The sequence below is a fragment of the Malurus melanocephalus genome, unplaced genomic scaffold (assembly GCF_030028575.1).
Source record: "Malurus melanocephalus ecotype Western Australia unplaced genomic scaffold, MMel_1.1 scaffold_9, whole genome shotgun sequence".
Lineage (NCBI taxonomy): Eukaryota > Metazoa > Chordata > Aves > Passeriformes > Maluridae > Malurus > Malurus melanocephalus.
Window position 1 is genome coordinate 5341607 of NW_026623241.1, and position 18444 is coordinate 5360050.

Genomic DNA, 18444 nt, shown 5'->3' on the forward strand with positions numbered 1-18444 from the left:
GGGGGGGGGAGGTGGGGGTGGGTGAATGGTTTATAACTTTACTTATTCCATATTAGATATGACTGTGGTGTTGTTGCCAATATTTATAAGATTCTTTCATGCTTTGAGATTTCCTGCTGTTTTCTTCCAGCCATATGAGTTTGGACTTTGCTTGTGTACATGTAGGGCAGCATAGGAGCTCCTGTCTTCCATCCCCACAGCTAGTTATTGTCACAATGTCCCCTCAGGTGTTCTGATGTGACTGCAAGGGGAGTCATATTTTGGATGGATTAATTTTTCCTTGGCATGTGCATTTGTGAGGATTTTCTCTGCCTTCTGGTTCATTGCTGTGCCTTATGAACAGGAGGAGAAGGTGGGAAAGAGGCAAAGACCATTCAGTACAGTAATTGCTGCAGCTCCTACCTCATCAAATAGGAGAGTTAAATTTGATTTGGTTATGTTAATTATTTGGATGGCTTGAGAGAAAACATGTCATTAATGTGGAGCAGAGGAGGTTATTAATAACCTTATCGCTTCTCTCTTTGCAAGACAGAATAAGAGACCAGAAATTGCTTCCTATGGAACAGGGAGGGGTAGGCTCAGCATAAGGTGTGGGTAAAATACCCAGCTGCCCTAAGAACAGCATCTTATTTAAATTACTGGGGTTTCGTTCATAATGAAATTATGAAATTTGCAGTTCCTTTACAGGGCTTCATGCGGAAAAAAAAATAATGCATCCACTCATTTTTCCATGTTTTTAAAGGGCTTAAATARTTGTAAGCGTGATGTGTATCAAACTCTCCTGGATGTAAGAAATGTAGTGATTTACCAAAAGGTTGTTGATGAGTCACCTGTTAATGGAAAAGAAAAACTGTCTTCTAACAGCTTGTTTTGCCTGTGAGCTCATAAATTTTCTAATAGGACTATGTTATTCTGGGTTCTAAATTACAAAGATAGTTGTGTATTTGAGCTGCCTTGCCCTTGATATATCCACACTTCACTAGGTTGGTTTCATGAGAGGTTTTACTTCCTTGTTCTTTGCATTTTGAATGTAAAAATGTTTCCTGTATATCCTTTTGGTCCTCATATCATATGGAAAGCTTGAATTTATGTCTTTGTGATAACTCCTATGATTTCTAGCCAAAAAGACTTGCTTTTGTATGAAAATGCATATCAGATTCTGAGACAAATTGCAGTGGGTCAAACGGCTTTTGCCAGTGGAAGAAAGAACTTGTTCTTTTTCATTCTCACTGATACTTGAATATGCATACTTTATAGGTCAATGAATTTCTGCCTACAAAACTTAAGTAAATCCTGAATTCTGAGTATRGGAAGTTATTGCTGCTCCAGAAGATTTCAGATTCTTGTTTCCAGACTTCAGTGTCCTTCCTGTCTGATAATAAATATTATTAAAACCCTAAAGATTATAGTTATTCACAGAAATGAAAACAGAAGAATAAGGCTTCAAAAATGAGCATCCTAAGGAAAAACACTTGAGATACAAGGAACTAAAAAAAGAGTCTGGGGCACATCTGTGAGGAACACAAACTGAAAGTGTTTTGTAAAGATAAGGCTGTATTATAATGGGACACTTTGAAGGAAAATTAGAACCCTTTCTGCTAAAAATGCACAGTGAAATATGACTGATAGAAATGTTTTCTAGCGCAGCTTTGCTAGCAGGGTGGATTGGGGCCAAGCCACATTTGAACTGTTTCTGAAACCAGACAAATAGGCWTTGTTTATCCCAGACTAGCCAGACTGTTTCAGAAAACAGTTCAGTCAGAGCAACATTCATTTTTAGTCTTAATTAGTTTCCAGAATGACTGTAGAGAGAGGACATTTTTCATCCACATCCTTTTTGACTGCCTCTTTCTTTTCTCCTCCAAATCCCCCTACTCGTCATCGCGCTGGAGTAATTGCAGCCATCATGTGCATGTGGAGCTAAACTGAGCCCTGACAGAGTTGGTGTGCTGCACACCAGCAGAGCGAGAGCAGAGTTAAAATGCTAATGCACACCCTGTGCTAACATTCCTGCTGTTCTRCTGCTGATGAAGTCTGGTGCTGGAAGGTTTCTGGAAAAGGCTTGATTAGTATGCCTTTGTTTTGTTATTAAGATACTCTAATAATTTGAACCGGATATAGTCCATTTATTTTCAGCCTTTAAAAAGTCTATTCAGCACTTCCAGAGGCTTCTCACCAATAAGTATTCTTTACCCCTTGCATTTGAAAGAGAAAAAAGAGAAAAAACTCGTCTGAACTGGCTGGTTGTTAGGTTTGTTTGTGATTTTTAATTCCTCTGTAGCTTAGCCCAATGTGGAAGGTTGTTTATATGATGTTTTTCAAGTTGCAACATTTCTGAAAGTGATAATCCAAGTTAGATTTGATTTTTACCTGCAAAGTTAATAGGGACTGCTGTATCTGTTAAATAAGGCAATCAGAAGAAAAGCATCAGAAACCTTAGTCTTACTAAGAAAACAGATGAGTTGGCAAAAGGAAACATTTTTCTCTCCTTGTGTATCAACAAATATTTCGTCATCTTGTCTTCCTAGCCCCACCCACCAAGTTATTACTGAAAAATGCTATCTCAACTGGAAAGGAAGACAAGTTGTTAAGTAATTGTTAAAAATGTTCAGCAGAAGGGTTTTAGGTTTTTACTTCATTGTGTAAATTTTGTTTATTTATGAGAATGTTAAGTCGTTAAATACTTATAATCTGTGAATGTGCACACCCACATGAGACAGAATGTGAACTTCAAGACAGAAGTGAGAGAAATAATGGATTTAATAATTGGCTTTCTATCTTTGCAGAGTCTTGAAGCCAAGCTGTAACCTGGTTTTCATTAAAAGGGGTTGGGTATGGTAGTGTACTCCAGGAGTTTTGGACAAATCTCTGTAAGATAACAGTGTAGGGGAATAATGGGCTTGGCAAAACTTTTACAGTATATGGGGAACTTTTCATGGTGTTATTTCATTGTTTTCTCTTTGAGACATTAACCACATTTTAATATATTTTTCTTCAATAAGCCAAGGACCTTTGTCATCCATAAGAGCAGCAATCAAGAGATGTAAGTCTACTTTTCTTATTTGAGCGCTTTAATATTGTAATATTKCTACATCTTTATTTTTAGTAGTTGTTTAACTTGCTATGTGAAAAAAAAGTAGCTGTAAGTAAGTGAGTTGTGAGCWGAGGGGCTGTAATTCCTTTTTCCACAATCTTTTTTGCTCCTTCTTTCCAGTTACTACCGCTTTCTTATTTATGCCCTAATGCATCTGTGCACAGATGTGATCTATCTCTGAAGAGCTTGGGCTACATGTGTCCAATGATTAGTTCATTTAACAAAATAGAAGATGATTTTGTTTTAGAGAAATCTGCAGCAACTGTTTATTTGCTGTACTGTGAACAGAATTAGGCTCATGTACTGGGCTTATTTTGGAAAATAAAAGATTGTTTATAAATCTTGAATGAAAGTCCAAACTATTCTTCCCTGATTTCAACATTTAAGTCCTTTTCCCCCTTTCCTGCTCATGATGTTTCCAGGCAGAGAATTTCTTTAGCTGCACCTTTCAAAGTATTTTATGCTGTTACTTGCTTCCACTTTTCACTTTTATTTCCTTTCTGTCCGTGTTCAATTTCATGTTAATGAAACAACCCTCAGGATTCTGCTATGGGGAAAACTAAATTTGTGTACGTAGTACTGATTTGTTTCTCCTGGATCTATTAGTCAGGGGCTCATTAGTGTGGATTAGATTGGAAGTAGTGAAAGGGCATCATGAAAGCCTTATTCAGAGCAAGTTTGCATGATGCTGTAGTTAAAATGCAACAATTTATTTGTGCTGTTGCTGCCATAGATGTAAAATGGAAAAGAGAGAGCACCAGATCCCAGAGGGCCTTTTGTGGTGGAGTCAAAAATTGKTTTTGACTGCCTATGACCCATTACCTTGCCAAACTGAGAAATCATCTTAAGAGATCATGAGACATTTGATATCTATGTTTTTTAAAATATAGTAGCAAGTGATTCTTTGTTTTGAGGCATAATCATGTAAAAAAAGAAGCTGTGGCTCCTGGTATTTAATTATTAATATTAACATGTGAATAACTCTGATGAAATATAAGTACCCTGTGAATTATTCAGATCTTAAGCTAGGAAGATAGTATCCATATACATAACAAGGCATTGTATGTGAAACTATAGTTTTTTGTATGCCACTACCCAGTGCTGTTAGGATGGACCTAAATTAAAATGGACACTAAATAATTCCTAACTCTCCTTGCCATTAATCTGGGAGAAGTATGGTATTCTCTGTACAAGAGAATTTCTAACAGTTAGAAATCTGTCTTTCTTAATCCCAGATTCTCTGGGCTCTTGTTCTCAAATTTTCAAGAAACATGGTAAGTATGTAGAGGGTTTCAACTTACTGTGGACAATGTGTCTTTATTTTGATAAGTCTCTCCCCATCTTGTGGCCAAAGAGAAGGAAGATTTGTTTTCCTTTGTCATCCTGACCACAACTTCTGATGGAAAGATGGCATCGTTTGGTGTTGTTTGACTGCTCCATGGGGTTCAAAAAAGTGAGCCCAACGTAACTTGAAGGAAGCTAGCATGTGAACATGAGATCTGCTCAGGAGTAGTCTTTTAATCTCAGCTTTCAAAAAGCTACCCCAGGATCTTTAATGATGATGTCAGGCCTGGACACACCACTTAATCCAGCTCCCAGTAAAATCAGTGAAACTATTTCCATTGATGCCAGCGTAGCAATGTGCACAGCAATGCCAAAGAAAGTAGAAAGAGGCAAGCCAAATGCTGCTTCAGTGAGGCAAAGGGGAAGAATGTTTTTACTCGCTTCACTCTTCCAGAACAGGGTGTTATTAGGAAGAGGGTTACAGAACCAGTCTCTTATCCCAAAATGCTGGAATAACCTGTGGGCTTGTTCTATTCTCATTCTGTGCTAAGCAAATACATGGCTGAATGAAGGATGTGTAACAGCTTGTATGCACTCTGAGGCTGTGGCTTTCCATTTGGCAGTTTTGCAGCCATTTTTGGCTTTGGGTTTTGTTTGTTTTTCATTTTGTTTGTTTTGCTTGGGGGCTTCCTAGGTTCTTTTGGCTCCCAATTTTTCCCAGCAAGATCAATTCCGTGACCTCATTCTCTTCCCCATCTGCACAAACATTTGGGCTGGCATAATGCAGGGAATGGTGCAGAGGCAGAACATACAGCCCGAGGAAAGGTGTAGGAAGAAGTGAAGTGCCTTCATAAATCATGACTGTCAAATTTGAGTAAAGCTACAGGCTTTTTCTAAGGGTATAGTTATGAAGATTTTATTCAGCAGCAATGCCAGCTCTRTGGTGCCTAACAGATCAGTTGTGAAAAGGGTATGCATGACTACCCTGAGGGTGGGAAGAGGAATCCCTGTTACCCCCCTAGGTTATTTTTTTTATCAGTTCCCTCCCTGAAGTTCACAAAGAAGCACTGGGGCCAAGAAACAGARGCAGGAAGGAGACTGGTGTTGTGGGGTGGCATATTTACTTCCCTGTGCTGCTGGTGATCTGGTGAGTCCAAGATGAGCATGTTCGGGGAGAAAAATGAGATAAAAACTGTACAGACAGGGGTTATTTCTTTAACACTCTGAACTCACTGTGGGGTCACATGAATGCTGATGTTCATTCAAGAGGAATCAAAAATCCATATTTAGAAGGAGAATTGGGCATCACMATCTCTTTAGCCACATTCAAGCATTAAATCAGCCCAGTTTTAATGTCAGACAATCTAATATTTTCCTGAGGTGTCTGGAAACAGAACCAGAAAAGGAGCAAGACCTCCCCCTTGTGCCAAGAAACAGTTTGGGAGAAAACTCTCTTACTTCAGAGATGCATGAAACATTCCAATTAGTTTGAACCTCCACATCTACAGAAACAGTCTAATCAGATGCCAGGTGAAATCAAGGCTTTTTTTTTTTTTTTTTTTTTTTTTTTTTTTTTTTTTNTTTTTTTTTTTTTTTTTTTTTTTTTTTTTTTTTTTTGTGTTGGCTTGAGGGTTATCTGATCCTTTAAGTGTTCCCTGAAGAAGGACCTCTGCAGTCGTGTAACACCTTTGATATTGCAAAGACTGCAAGCATGGCCTCTTTCATCCAACCATTCTGTCAGTTCTTCAAACTGCATTACTTTGTAGGTAAGGGAGGGAGTGTTTTCCCACCCATGAGGCTTTCCTTAAGATACTATAATGAATAACCATTATTCCTAGGCATCTAATAGTCTCCATATTTCTTAGTTTTGGTAGAAATATCTAGCCTGGTTTTAGAAAGCATTGTAAGAAGTTGTGGTTTTAAATGTTAGCACGTCCTTGTTGTAGAAAGGCTTGGGCTATTTGAGGCTATCTTTCCAATCTTTAATGAAAAATTAGACTTGCTTTTAAAACAGTCTTCAGTGACAAAACTTTTCAGTATTTCACACAGATTTGCTAATGGAAGCACATTAGTATTGTTATGCAGTGTGTACATTGTGGAGGCACTCAGTGCTCACAACAGAACCTTATCTCTGAGCAGATCCTTGAATTCACTTCAGTTGTCATTGTATTGCCTTTAAAAATTGYCTGAAATTTTGCCTGTATTTTCTGGGTCAGCTCTCTTCCAAAGGCTCAAATCTGCATGTCATACTTCAGATGCCACCAGCTGGTCTATAGCATCAAAGTGTATGGGTTTGTGGTATAATGGTGGTTGTACTTACATAGGCATTTTGATGCTYAACTTAAAATGCCCCCTGCGCCACAATCTGTATGTATTTCAAACACAAATGACATATTAAGTACACTTAAAAAGTAAGAAAGACCCAGAGAAGAAACAGTAGAGGAAAAAACTTGAAATATAAGTATGCAGCACAAATAGAGTACCCTTTGCCTCAGCACATTTAAAAATAATTGGAAAAAGCCTACTAAATAGTTTTTCTAGGAAATATGTACGAAAGAGAATCTTTAATTCACTAATCTGCCCTCTGTTTACAGTATTGCCATTAATCCTTTATGCTATACTAGGTTAAACACATTTAGATGCCTCATTGACACCAGCTAATAAAGTGCCACATTGACACTAAGAGAAATAAATAGTGACAATGGTATGAGTTAATTTGACTTTTTTCCCCCCCCAAGACCAGTAAAGTTAAAAGATGAGAAAGTGGGGATTTTATGCAATGAGATTTTCYTTTCATACCCTTCTGAAGCCACTTTGCTTATGTCTTACTTAAATACCCCTAAGCCAAAGCTTCTGGAAATGTCAATGATTCTCACTCTGGGCATTTCTTATTGTTGAAGTTGAAAAAGCAACTGTTTCCAGTTGCCAGTGTATAAACCAGCATTGAAATATATTTGCATTGACTCTTATGATAGAATAAAGTTGGTTTTTTTTAATCTTAAAACTGTCATAATTTGAAATCTGAGGGAGAAATTAATAGTGTGCTTTTTTCAAGGCAATCTGAAAAGGGAATGAAGAATGGACTTAAATGCTTGAAAGACCACAAGGCCAGAAAAATAGCTGCAGGTTTTTTTCTTGTGTTTTTTTTAAGTCAGGTGTGTACTATATTTTAACAATTCATGTYTTCTTTCATGCACTTTTAAATTTAAATTAATTTMTTTGAAATAGTGAAGGAATAAAAGCTGTGCAAGTCTGGRGACAAGGGTTATTTAGAAAGTTTATCTTTTATTTTCCGTAGCWTTTGTGGAATACCTGAGAGCAGAAGATGCAGTGGTTTTCATGTCTGCTTCTACTGTGGATTTAAATCCAAACAAAATATTTCTGAAAGAGTGGTTGTAAAAATTGTCACAGCAAAAGTAGAGGAGATGTTGACAGAAGAAGGGAAGACCTTTGTCAGTGTCATTAAAAAGTAAATGTTTATATTAAATGTTTATACACATGGCAGTAACTTGATTCCATAAATGCCTGAGAGATACTCTTTTTCCAGAAAAATGAGTGCATTCTGAAAATATATATGATGGCTTTARTGTTAGTCCTTTTAAAGAGACATATTTATATTTAAATCAACTAGTAAAGTTATTTTTATATAAATATTTTAAATGTGTTGGTTCCAGGAGAGTTTATTTGTTTACTTGAATTTTGGAGCTTGATGGATTACATAGATACCTCAGTGGATTTTTTTTTTGCCTATGTTAAGAAAGGAAAAACGTCTTTTAGGCTTTTTTTTTTTTAGGTTTATCCTGGTTTTTTTTAATAACTTTGATAAATAGAAGCACATTTAGAGTCTCACAGGAGGAAACAGCTTGTAGAGTTTATGTAGAAATGAAGATGTAGTGAAGTAAGGTGACAGGTTTATCAATTTGGTTTTACATTCTTCATTAATTAGCTTTTATTTCTCCTATCTTTATCACTGGAATTCGGCTATAAACCAAGCAGTTGTATTGAATACATTTATCAAAAGAATACTTTCTTCTATTGTCTTTCCACAAATAATTCTGTATTTGATTGGTTTGAGTTGGCTTGGGTTTTTTTTCCTCTAATGTGTGTTAGATCAGTGCTGTGTTAAGATCTCTGAAGAAGAAAGTGAAGGCAAGGTGTTTATTTACTTAGTCATACATTTTTTACAGGAATTATTTAGATGTGAAATCCTGCCCAAAACTTTGACGTATGCCTCTTACTGGGATCAACCTGCTTGCCTATACCTCTTTGATAGGTGAGAGTGTAAATTATGGGATCCCAACTTCTTTGCACCTATATCAAGTCCTCAGTGTAACTCATTATCTTTGGAAGGGAGAAAAGGCAGACCCAAATAAACTAGAATTTTAAACTAAAAAAAAGCATTCAAAGAGATTTAATTTCCCTTACTTCATTCCCACAGTGGTTCCTTTTTGAGCCATACAGTAGACATTTCCATGTTCAGTTATATTCTTCATGGTTAAATTATTGCAAGGAAAACTTCTAAACAATCACTGTTAAATTTGGCATACAACGAGAAATAAAATCCACTTTTATTTTCATTTCTTAAGGCATTATAATGTGAATAAACATTACAGTTGTCTCCTTACAACACTGGCACATGCACTATCCTTGCATGACTAACCCGTTTGATCATGGCTTCTGGCACTCTGAAGCCTTGGTTTGTTCTCCTTCACCTCCTTGTCTTCTGTAACCCCTTCTTTTTTTCCTCTAGCACTCATGACTAGTGCACATCCAAAATGCCCTGTCGAAGAGGTATGTCTGACACAACACTCTGCAACTCTTCAATCAAGTATGCTTTGCTGATTTCGGCTAATGATGCTGTCATGTTGCACAATAAGATGCTACCACTTCCATAAATTGCACTTGCTATGCAAAAGATTTTTCCCTTGGATAATTTGTTTTTCTCTCTGAAGAAATCCAAATGAAAATACAATGTGGCCATTGAAAAAAATTATTTGAATGTAAATATGGCAAAACAAGAAAAATGAAGAGGTCAGGATCTCCTTATTTTATGTAACTTAAAACACATGGTTTGAAAAAAAAAACAAACCCATGTTTCTGACTCTTAACCCACAGGTGATTTAAACTTTAGCAAATATCTATCTCGGAACATGCAATTTTTATTTTTTTTTACATGAAGGAGAGTTAAATATCTTTTTTGGTTCGGTGCCTTAGTACTTCTCCCTTCTATAAAACAAACACAAAGAGACATTAAATAAGATTGAAGAGCATATCTCAGAAATAATCCATCAAAAGGAAAAGCCAGATATGTTTAATTCATGTATCATTTCATTGAAAGGAAAARAAGTTTCAACTCTAGGGTCCCCACAATGCAGAATGCAGGAAAGTGTAGAAAGGAAGACGGTAGGGGACAGGACCATCTCTTTTGGTGGTAACTTAGACATAGAGTGACTTAAAATTATTATGAATTTGTACTCTGAACATTTTAAAAGCTTCTCATATTTAATACAAATAATTTTTTTTAAACTTGGCCAGTCTTAAAATCTGGGATTTAAGATCGGATGCTCTATGTTCTCCTTTTCATTGATAGTAGATTGGTAAGGGCTCTGCTATTATCCTCATATTGCTATGACAGTATATTTTAACATTTTCAAAACTTTTATTTCTTTTCTTTAAATAGCTTCTCGGACCTCTAGCCATAGTGATCAACAGAGGGATAGAAGGTATGATGCTGTTATTTATTACTGCRATTAGGTGTTTCTGTAAAACTTCTTAGATTGTATCACAGTATTACTTTTTATGGCTTTCACCTCTAGTTTACATTTTTTCCTTCTCTCTATCCTTAGTGTGTCTAAAATAGACATGGATAAAATAGAAATACTTTGATTTTTAAATACAGGGTGGGTTAAGAGTTTGAGGAATTCTCTCATCAATTTTTGTATGTGTTCTCAAAAAGAATGCAACCAACCATCAAACCTCTTCAGAACTGTTTTATTTTCCTGACATCTGTGTACAGGATCACTTCACAATGAAAAAAAGCACACTTTCAAACCTCCTTTCAGTTTCTCAAAGGGTATTGAGAAAGGAGGTCACCAACCTGGATGGCTGGTGAGCCRAGTCTGCCATTATGATCATTGTGAAAGAAATGTACCCCTCTTTTTTAAAATTGTTTTAAAAATAGTTTTAGAAGTTTTGYTTTCTGCATGTTTATTTCTGTCAGCAGACAGAAGCTTCTGAAAGCAGATGCTTTATCTAATCACAGAAGTCCCTTTTCAAAGTGTATGTTGTGTGAGATTCTGGAAGGATCAGTGGTGCTCCAGGGACCATGGTCTGGGAGCAGGGGCCACTGCTGCAGATGCTGCTCTGAAATAGCTGCTACAGTCATAAACCAGGGGTGCTACCTGTGGGTCCTTCACTGTCCTTGAAATCYCTCTTGAACTGGATCCTGGAAGCAAATGGACCCTGTCCCAAAKGCCTTGTGAGGCTTGTTCTGCCCCACTTCAGCACCGTGGAAGGTTTGCCTTGAGGTCTAAGGATACACAGGTTTTTAGGTATCCAGCCAWGAAGCAGTTTTAACTACCCTACTGTTTTCAGAGTGTAGCAGGCTAAGGGCAAACACATGATTAGTTCTCATTATCCCATGAAGACTAAGACTTCTGCCATCTAATTGAGTTACCCTTGTGTTTAAGTACTTAAAGCATGCAAATTATTTCACTGAAGCCAATAAACCTACTTTTTGGCTGAGGCATTTAATTAGGTGCTTTGAATGGAAGCCTAAGTGTTTGTTAGAAAGGTCAGGTAAGTTGCTTTGAAACCATGGAAAGACACCTTTGGTTAAATCAAAAAGACCTAAGCTATTCTGATTTCCCATTCTAGGAAAACCTTGGGATGTTATACTTAAAAAAAACTATTTTCAAGTATTTTAGGTAATTATTCTCTTTTGCCTTCATTTCCAGACGTCCTGAAATTACAATAGTTGCTGCTGAACCCCTTCGGCAATCCTCCTGGTTTCCAGGTGCAAGCCCTGTCACTCCTCAAGGATTAGGATTCCCTTCTGCTTCATCTCATGCTCAGTGGAGGAGAAATGAGCATCTTCCAGCTGAGGTGAGCATGAATTTACATGAGGCATGTTTGATTTACAAAGGTGAAAAGCACATTAGGTTAGAGAGGAACAGCTTTTGCTTGCTTCGACTTTCATCACATTGAACAGAAGACTATGACAGTGTTCTTTTCCTTTGCATGTGTTAATTCRGTATTTTTTATTTATCTGCTACCTTTTTTTTTTGAAGTATCATATCTCAATGTACCTTAGTATTTATGTCTCTATTTTGTAGCTTCCACCTTCATATGAGCAGGTGATAAAAGAAATCAATCAAGTCCAAGTCAATACAACAAATAACAATAATGCTGCTGCTCCTAGACATACCACTACTTCTGCAACACAGACTGACTTCCCAGAAGAACTAATCAGCCATTTGCCAGGAAGTAATGCAAACACTAGTGYGCCTACACACTGGGAATCTGCAGGCTGTCGAGGTGAGGTTGTTTTGGATTTCTCTTTGATCAACACCTTATTCTATCTCCTGAAGATGTGTTTTATTATTAGTCTGTGCAGTATTTAATATGAATAACATTTACATTTCTGTGAATTATTACTACTGTAAATTTCTGTAAAAATCCTTTCTTCTGCAAGGCTACCATTGCATTCAGACTATAATTAAATCTTGAAAGTTTTGTTCATTTCAGCCATAATGACAGTCAGAACTTTGGGGCCAGAGGAGCTCAGATATCTTATCAAAATAGCAGCACTTCATACATTCAGACTGAAAAGTGTGCAAACCAAGGTGGGCAAGTTACTGTACTCTTCTTTGATCTGGATTTTGTTTGGATGCCCCTCAATGCTGCAAGTTAACAGGAAGTTTTGAACTCAGCTAGCAGATAACCATGCATTTCAGCAATCTCCAGATTATTCCTAAAGTTTGTATTTTTTCCATTCATCTTTTTGGGATGAGAACTGCACTTTTACGAGTASCAGTAGTTCTCAATGAAAGCCATCATGTTTACCATCCTGATTGCTGTMAAAAAATAATACAAATTAAATGCTCTGGAATAGATAAGTAAAACCTTTTATTTTCTGTCAACAGGGCACAGTCCTCTTAAACCACCTAGGCCTCCTGCATCTCTTCTGAATAAGACTCCTGCAGAAAATGAGAATCCTTTAATAGGACTTGAAAATCCTGAAGGTCAGAGGTGCCAAGAAAATCCCAATGCTGTGATATGTCCTGTGCCAAAGCCAAGATCAAGAAGCAATCTCAGACCTGTGGTCAAAAGTACTGAAAGTAAGATAGACTGTAGAGAAGAAGTGAGCCAGTCTACTGCAAAACAGCAGCAAGCTCCAATTCAGCAGTCATCTCTTCTAGATGACAGCTTACTAGACAATCACTTGGTGATGGACAGCATGAGTACAGAAAGGAGCCAAAATAGTATTGTTTCAAGGATCAAAGTTTTTGAATCCCAAGGAACTAATGATATCTCAGGATTATCAAAAAAGCCAGAAATTACCCCTCGTTCATTTGTCCCAAGATCTSTTACTACAAAGAAGCCAGTGGTTGCTCCAAAGCCAGGGGTAGGCAGAATTTCTGAAGACTGGGATGCATGGACTGAAAGCAAATCAACACCTTCCAAGGAATTGCAGCCTCAGCCTGAATTGCWTGGGAGTAGTATTGTAACCAAACCTGAACTGCCAAAGAAGCCAAAACCTGGTCTTGTTAAAAGTAGCAGTAGTGATTTTCTTGATGCAAGGAGCGGATCAATTGCAGAAAACAGCRATGGACAAAAGAGATTTCCTGTTCCTGCTCCAAGGCCTCTTGTTCCTAAAAAGTCATGTAACCCAGAAAATCCTGCCATTTCTTTGGCCCCACTAAAACCAGTTGCTGCTCCTCCACGGCCTTCTGTACCTGCCCAAGAAAAGGTTTTTAAGTCTCCGGGGGAATTGTCTCCTTCACTCAACTCCTTGGCACCTGCTTTGCAAAATAAACTAGATGTGGAAGGAGATCTCATCAGTTTTGATGATGATGTTTTGCCCCTAAGTCCAGCTTGTGTAGTTAAAGATAGCATCAGTTCTGAAGCAGCAGCAGGTAAGAAGAAAATTTTTTTAATCTGTGACTATGGTTTTTCTTTGTAGGTGTATCCTGTGTGAGTTATGTCTACCTGTCTTGTCAGGRTTTATGTGCGTGTAAGAAAACTTTTGGTTTTCTATTATGTCAAGATGACTATGAAATTACATGGATTTTGAGACTCAGGAGGTCTCAAGGCTATATAAATCTCAGAACTTGTCTGCTGGATTTATTACGTGATTACTAAAATAATGATAAAAGACTTGRTGTTATATGCTAGATGTCACCTCCAAAATGTGTCACAATTATCTCTGGGGAACTTGGGACAGCTTCTCTCTCACCATCTAATGTGACTAATTTATTTGAGTGCCTGAAGTTCTGTAGTGGAAACCTCGTCATCTGAAGAAGTAGTGGTATTTGTGGCATGYAGGGACACTCACAATCAAACACTGGAGTAGTTTGTCCATCTCAYTGGTGCCTACTTGTTTTCCCTGTCCTATCTTTCTGTCTTGTCATTTCATGTGACTGCATTCTTGTTACACAATTTCAACTTCAGGGATTTTTTAATAAATGAAAATTTCATTTTCATCTTCCTGTGCTGCTTCAGGGTGGAGCTGAGAAAATTGCATGTGAAATTGAGACTGGAAAGAGAGGGGTGGGAGTAGGTGTTTTTAAGATTCAGATTAATTTCTCATTACCCTTCTCTGATTTGACTGGTAATAAAATCAAGTAATGTTTCCCCAAGTCAAGTCTGTTTTGCCATGACAACAGCTGGTGAGTGATCTCTCCCTGCTCTTATTTTGACTCATGAGCATTTAATTACATTTYTTCTCCCTGTTCATTGGAGGAGTGGAGTGATAGAGTAGCTTTGGGGGGCACCTGACATCCAGCCAGAGTTAACCCACCACACCTCATTTATCATCTTAACTTTTGGAAAAGAGAAGTGTCAGGTGCTATGTAGTTGTCACGGTAAATCAATATTAATGATTGTTAACAAATGCAATTTCTTCACTGTCAGTGAATTATATTGTTAGGTGAAGTTCTAATTTATTATTGTTTCTCCTCTGTGTTGTCATAAAAACCCCAAGGCAGATGTAGAAAGTTCTCTTAAAGTCCTAAATTGTTAAGATTGGTACATACAGACATACMGTTGTCAGGGGAGCTTATGAAAGCAGCGAAAATCGGGCAACAAAAGATCCTGCAGAAGTGGTGATTATATCAACATGGATACAAGTCCATTTTTTTCTGGGGCTGACAGATGCCAGGCACACAGCAAAGATGTTACCAAGACTGAAAGGAGGCAGGAGTACAGGGTGACTGGAGAGGTGTTTGGTACTTATGTTAAGGAAATAGATGACTGGTGGTGTGTAGGTGGGAACAGAGGCATGATCATTGTGTATGGAGACTTGGAGTCATGGAAAAGACACTGTACATGTGAATGGTTTTAGAAGAAAACCATTTGTAGTTTCAGACATTATATTTTGATAAATAGATATAACAAATAGAAGGAAAACGTACCTGTTCTAAGTAGCAGGCAAGAAAGGAGAATATCTACGTTTCGAAAATGCATAAAAAGGAAAATCAAGTTTGGCTATGTACACTAAAAGACAGACTTGCCCCCAAACTGGAAAAATTAAATAATATTAATTCTTCTATTAAATCAGAGGTTGAGTGATTATAAATGAAAATTACCAGAGAAACAGAGTTTTCATGATAAAGTGATAAGAGTGTCATTCTTACTCATTCTGGTTGGTGTCCTAGGTRTTATTCTTCATTTAATTAAGAAGAAAGTGCTTTCCGTTCTCATAGTTAAYAGAGGAATTATGCAGATAATAGTTTCCTGACTTGTTAAGTCACCTGTCTATGATTTTATTCATTCAATAAAATGTCATCTTCACTGCAATCACTTCTTGCCTACTAAAGAGAAAAAGGTATGGCAGCCATAGCACATTATTACATTGTGAAATTAGGATTAATTCCAGATTTTTGCTGACCCTGTACTCTGGATGACTAGTACTGTGCAATGTCTTCACAGAGCATCCACAAGAACTACACTGGCTCTCTGAAAATGAAGCAACACAGAACACTAACACTAGGTATTTCTCATCTTCTCRTATCTCCCATAGGAACACCTTAGGATTTGCAAGATGAATCCATGGTAAAATGTTTTGTGAAGGCAGGAAGAGAAGCTCTAATCTTGCTCCCAGTTCCCCAGACCTTTGCATTTCTTACATATTTGTCATTGTCATTACTTAGCAAAGTGACAGTGCTCTGCTTGTTGTTATGGCAACCATAGGAAGCAGGAAGGCTTTTATGCTGTGGCATTCAAAACCAAGCACTAACATCTTGTTTGCCAGAGAGCAGTGCTACATCACAACATGGCAGCGTTACCAGAGCTTCCTTTTGTCTGCTACAGCACAGGTGTGTTAGGCCAAGGTAAACGGAACTGGGTGGATCAATCCCTGCTGCTGCTGACTCCTGCTGTGAAAGGAAGAAGGGAAAGTGTTTCGTGAATAATGAGGAGGGCGCAGAAGGCAGAAGTTGAAGTGAACATTTGAATGAAAAGGTGAAACAGCCAAAACAGAGTCTCCACAGCAATTTAGTTGACTGATGGAAGACATCATCTCCATCTAACAAAAGGCTACCATCTCCACAGTAGTGAAAGATATTTGAATACTGTGTATGTGTTAAGATCAAGTGTTGGCAACAAACCAATTTATATTTCACTAGTTTAAATGTCAGTGTTTAGCTCATCATTTAACTACCAAAACTAGCTGAATTGCTGTCTTTCAAGTTTACCTCAAGCCATCCCATGAGTCTGGCCAGTGTTTGACAGCATCTCTGACAGCACAGTTGTTAGCTGAGTGAATTTACTCTTATCCAAATATTAATGATTTTATCTTTGTCCATCCTAGATGAAGAGGGGGAATCATTCTGATCCAAATAGATGCAAATATGGATACTGAGATTTCTTACAAAGATTTCAGCATCCACTCAGACAGTTGAAGTCTGTGGGTGCTTTGTAATCTCAACAGCTGCAAAATTCAGAGGTGAATTGGGATAGAATCTTGCATCCAACTCATGTCTCTGCTACTAGCCCAAGGGAAGTGCAGGAAGGAGAAGTCAAGAATGACAGATGGGTAGAACTGCTTTGTTATCAGCCAAAACTGATGGCAGTCTTAAGTGCCATAGTTTTGGACTCAAAGGCTCATGTTCAAAGTCATTTGTATCCTAATTAAATTACTTCTATTCAGGTCAGTCATTTAGAATGTGAAGGCATCTGTTTGGGACTCTGCACCTTGGGGTTCTAATGCTTTGATGATATTTGTGATATTTTGGATAATCTAAAAATACTTTTGCATTTCTTTTATGGCTGATAACAGGGACTTGTGCAGTTCATGAAAGTTAAAAGTTTTGGTTATCTGTCAAGTGGCCTCAGTTCTCACCTATTTTTACAAAAGCTTGGAAGGTAAATCCTAGTGCAAGTTTAACTGTGTGAATATCACAGCTTCAAATTATTTTACCTGTAACTTGTACTAGTTTCTGTGTCAAGGCATGTAGTGTGCCTGTTTGCTAAATGTTATGAGAATGTATGTTTTAGACAAATAAAATAAGGTAACGGTGCATTTACAGCACTCATTGAAATAGAAACCTGGAGGTGATCTTGCTACAATGTTTTTATTCCTTTTCACTTGTGGGGAGCTCTTTTTCCTTCTCTGTTCTTCCTTCTCTCTGAAACAGCATATAATTCACTGATTGCTCTGTACCTGACATAGCAGAACTCAATTTAAACCAGATGCTTTGAAAAGCAGTTCAGAAACTGCCTTATCTTACCAGCAGGAGATAGTTCACATTTTGATATCTTCATTATGTTCAGATTGAACAGTAGTACTACTAATTTCTTAATTGTTTTATCTATCTGTCTAACTACTTTATCATGCTATAAGAGTTCATTTCTGCCTGTCTGTTGAGAAAAAACCCAACCAAACTAGTACTGCTGTCCATTTATATGTATTGTTGCATCTTGTGGCATGAATGGTGGCATTTGTGTGACATTATAGATAATTCAGAAAAACTGCTGCTTGAGTAACTCCAGATTTGTCTGCTGTGGGGATATTGCCCAGCTGCTTGATTTTAATTGCTTCCTCAGGAAGGAAAAGATTAAAAAAAAAAAAAAAAACAAAGGAAAGAAAAAAACTGGAATACTTTTAATTGGTGGATTAGTTCAGACATATCTTCAAAATAATGCATCTTTTCTTAAGTTTCAGCTGTGTTTCCAGTGACTCTTATTGTGCTTGTTTTCAAGACRCCTGTCTCCTTTTCTACTTACTGCCAAATTATCAGCCCCAGAAAAGCATGAGCTGTCTCATCCATTTGAATCTGCTCTTTGGCATAAACCCCTGTAAAAACAGTTTTACCTGAAGACATGCTGCTGTGGAGTTTGGAGGTTGGGGTCTGTGCTGTGTCCTGTTGGTTGTACTGCAAGGTTGGCAGTCTCCAGCAAAAGTGATAACAAGCATCCATTAACTCTTCAGTCATTACATGCTTAGTAGATATAAATTGGAGCTTTCAAGGACCTTGGAAGCTGGCAACAGGAGAGGGCTTATATCTAGGTTCAGGAAACAAATAAGGCTTTTAAATCATATACCTAACAGATGAGTCACCCTTTAGGCTGTCAAATGCAAATGAATTTGGTTTTGTGTTCCAGGTCTATAGATGCTGTGAAGTAACACACAAGTAATAATATTCTTAATAAGAAATGTCTTCTCTGATAATTAAATCTGTTTGTTTTACAGTACTTAAAATGCAGATATCTGTTGTCCAGAAAGTTTGTCAAAGAAAAATAAAGTGCTTATTTAAAAGAAAATCTTTATTAAAAAAAAACACCTTTTTTTTTTTTTTTTTTTCTGAAAGCTCTATAGATGCTGTGAAGTAACACACAAGTAATAA

The 18444-nt window shown here is 37.3% G+C and overlaps 1 protein-coding gene across 8 annotated transcripts in view; it reads left to right on the forward strand.

Moving 5' to 3' along the window:
* SH3D19 (SH3 domain containing 19) overlaps positions 1 to 18444 on the forward strand; it is an 82244-nt gene that overhangs the window by 37100 nt on the left and 26700 nt on the right. For 4 of the 8 annotated variants that reach the window (XM_057376452.1, XM_057376388.1, XM_057376396.1 and 1 more), the window contains 5 exons: positions 3003 to 3043; positions 10059 to 10101; positions 11335 to 11482; positions 11713 to 11914; positions 12523 to 13515. In XM_057376452.1, coding sequence (XP_057232435.1) covers positions 3003 to 3043; positions 10059 to 10101; positions 11335 to 11482; positions 11713 to 11914; positions 12523 to 13515 — 1427 coding nt within the window. Of the gene's footprint in view, positions 1 to 3002; positions 3044 to 7433; positions 7534 to 8584; positions 8652 to 9128; positions 9170 to 10058; positions 10102 to 11334; positions 11483 to 11712; positions 11915 to 12522; positions 13516 to 18444 lie in introns of those variants that run through there. The other 4 variants (XM_057376405.1, XM_057376443.1, XM_057376435.1 and 1 more) reach the window with 4 other exon arrangements.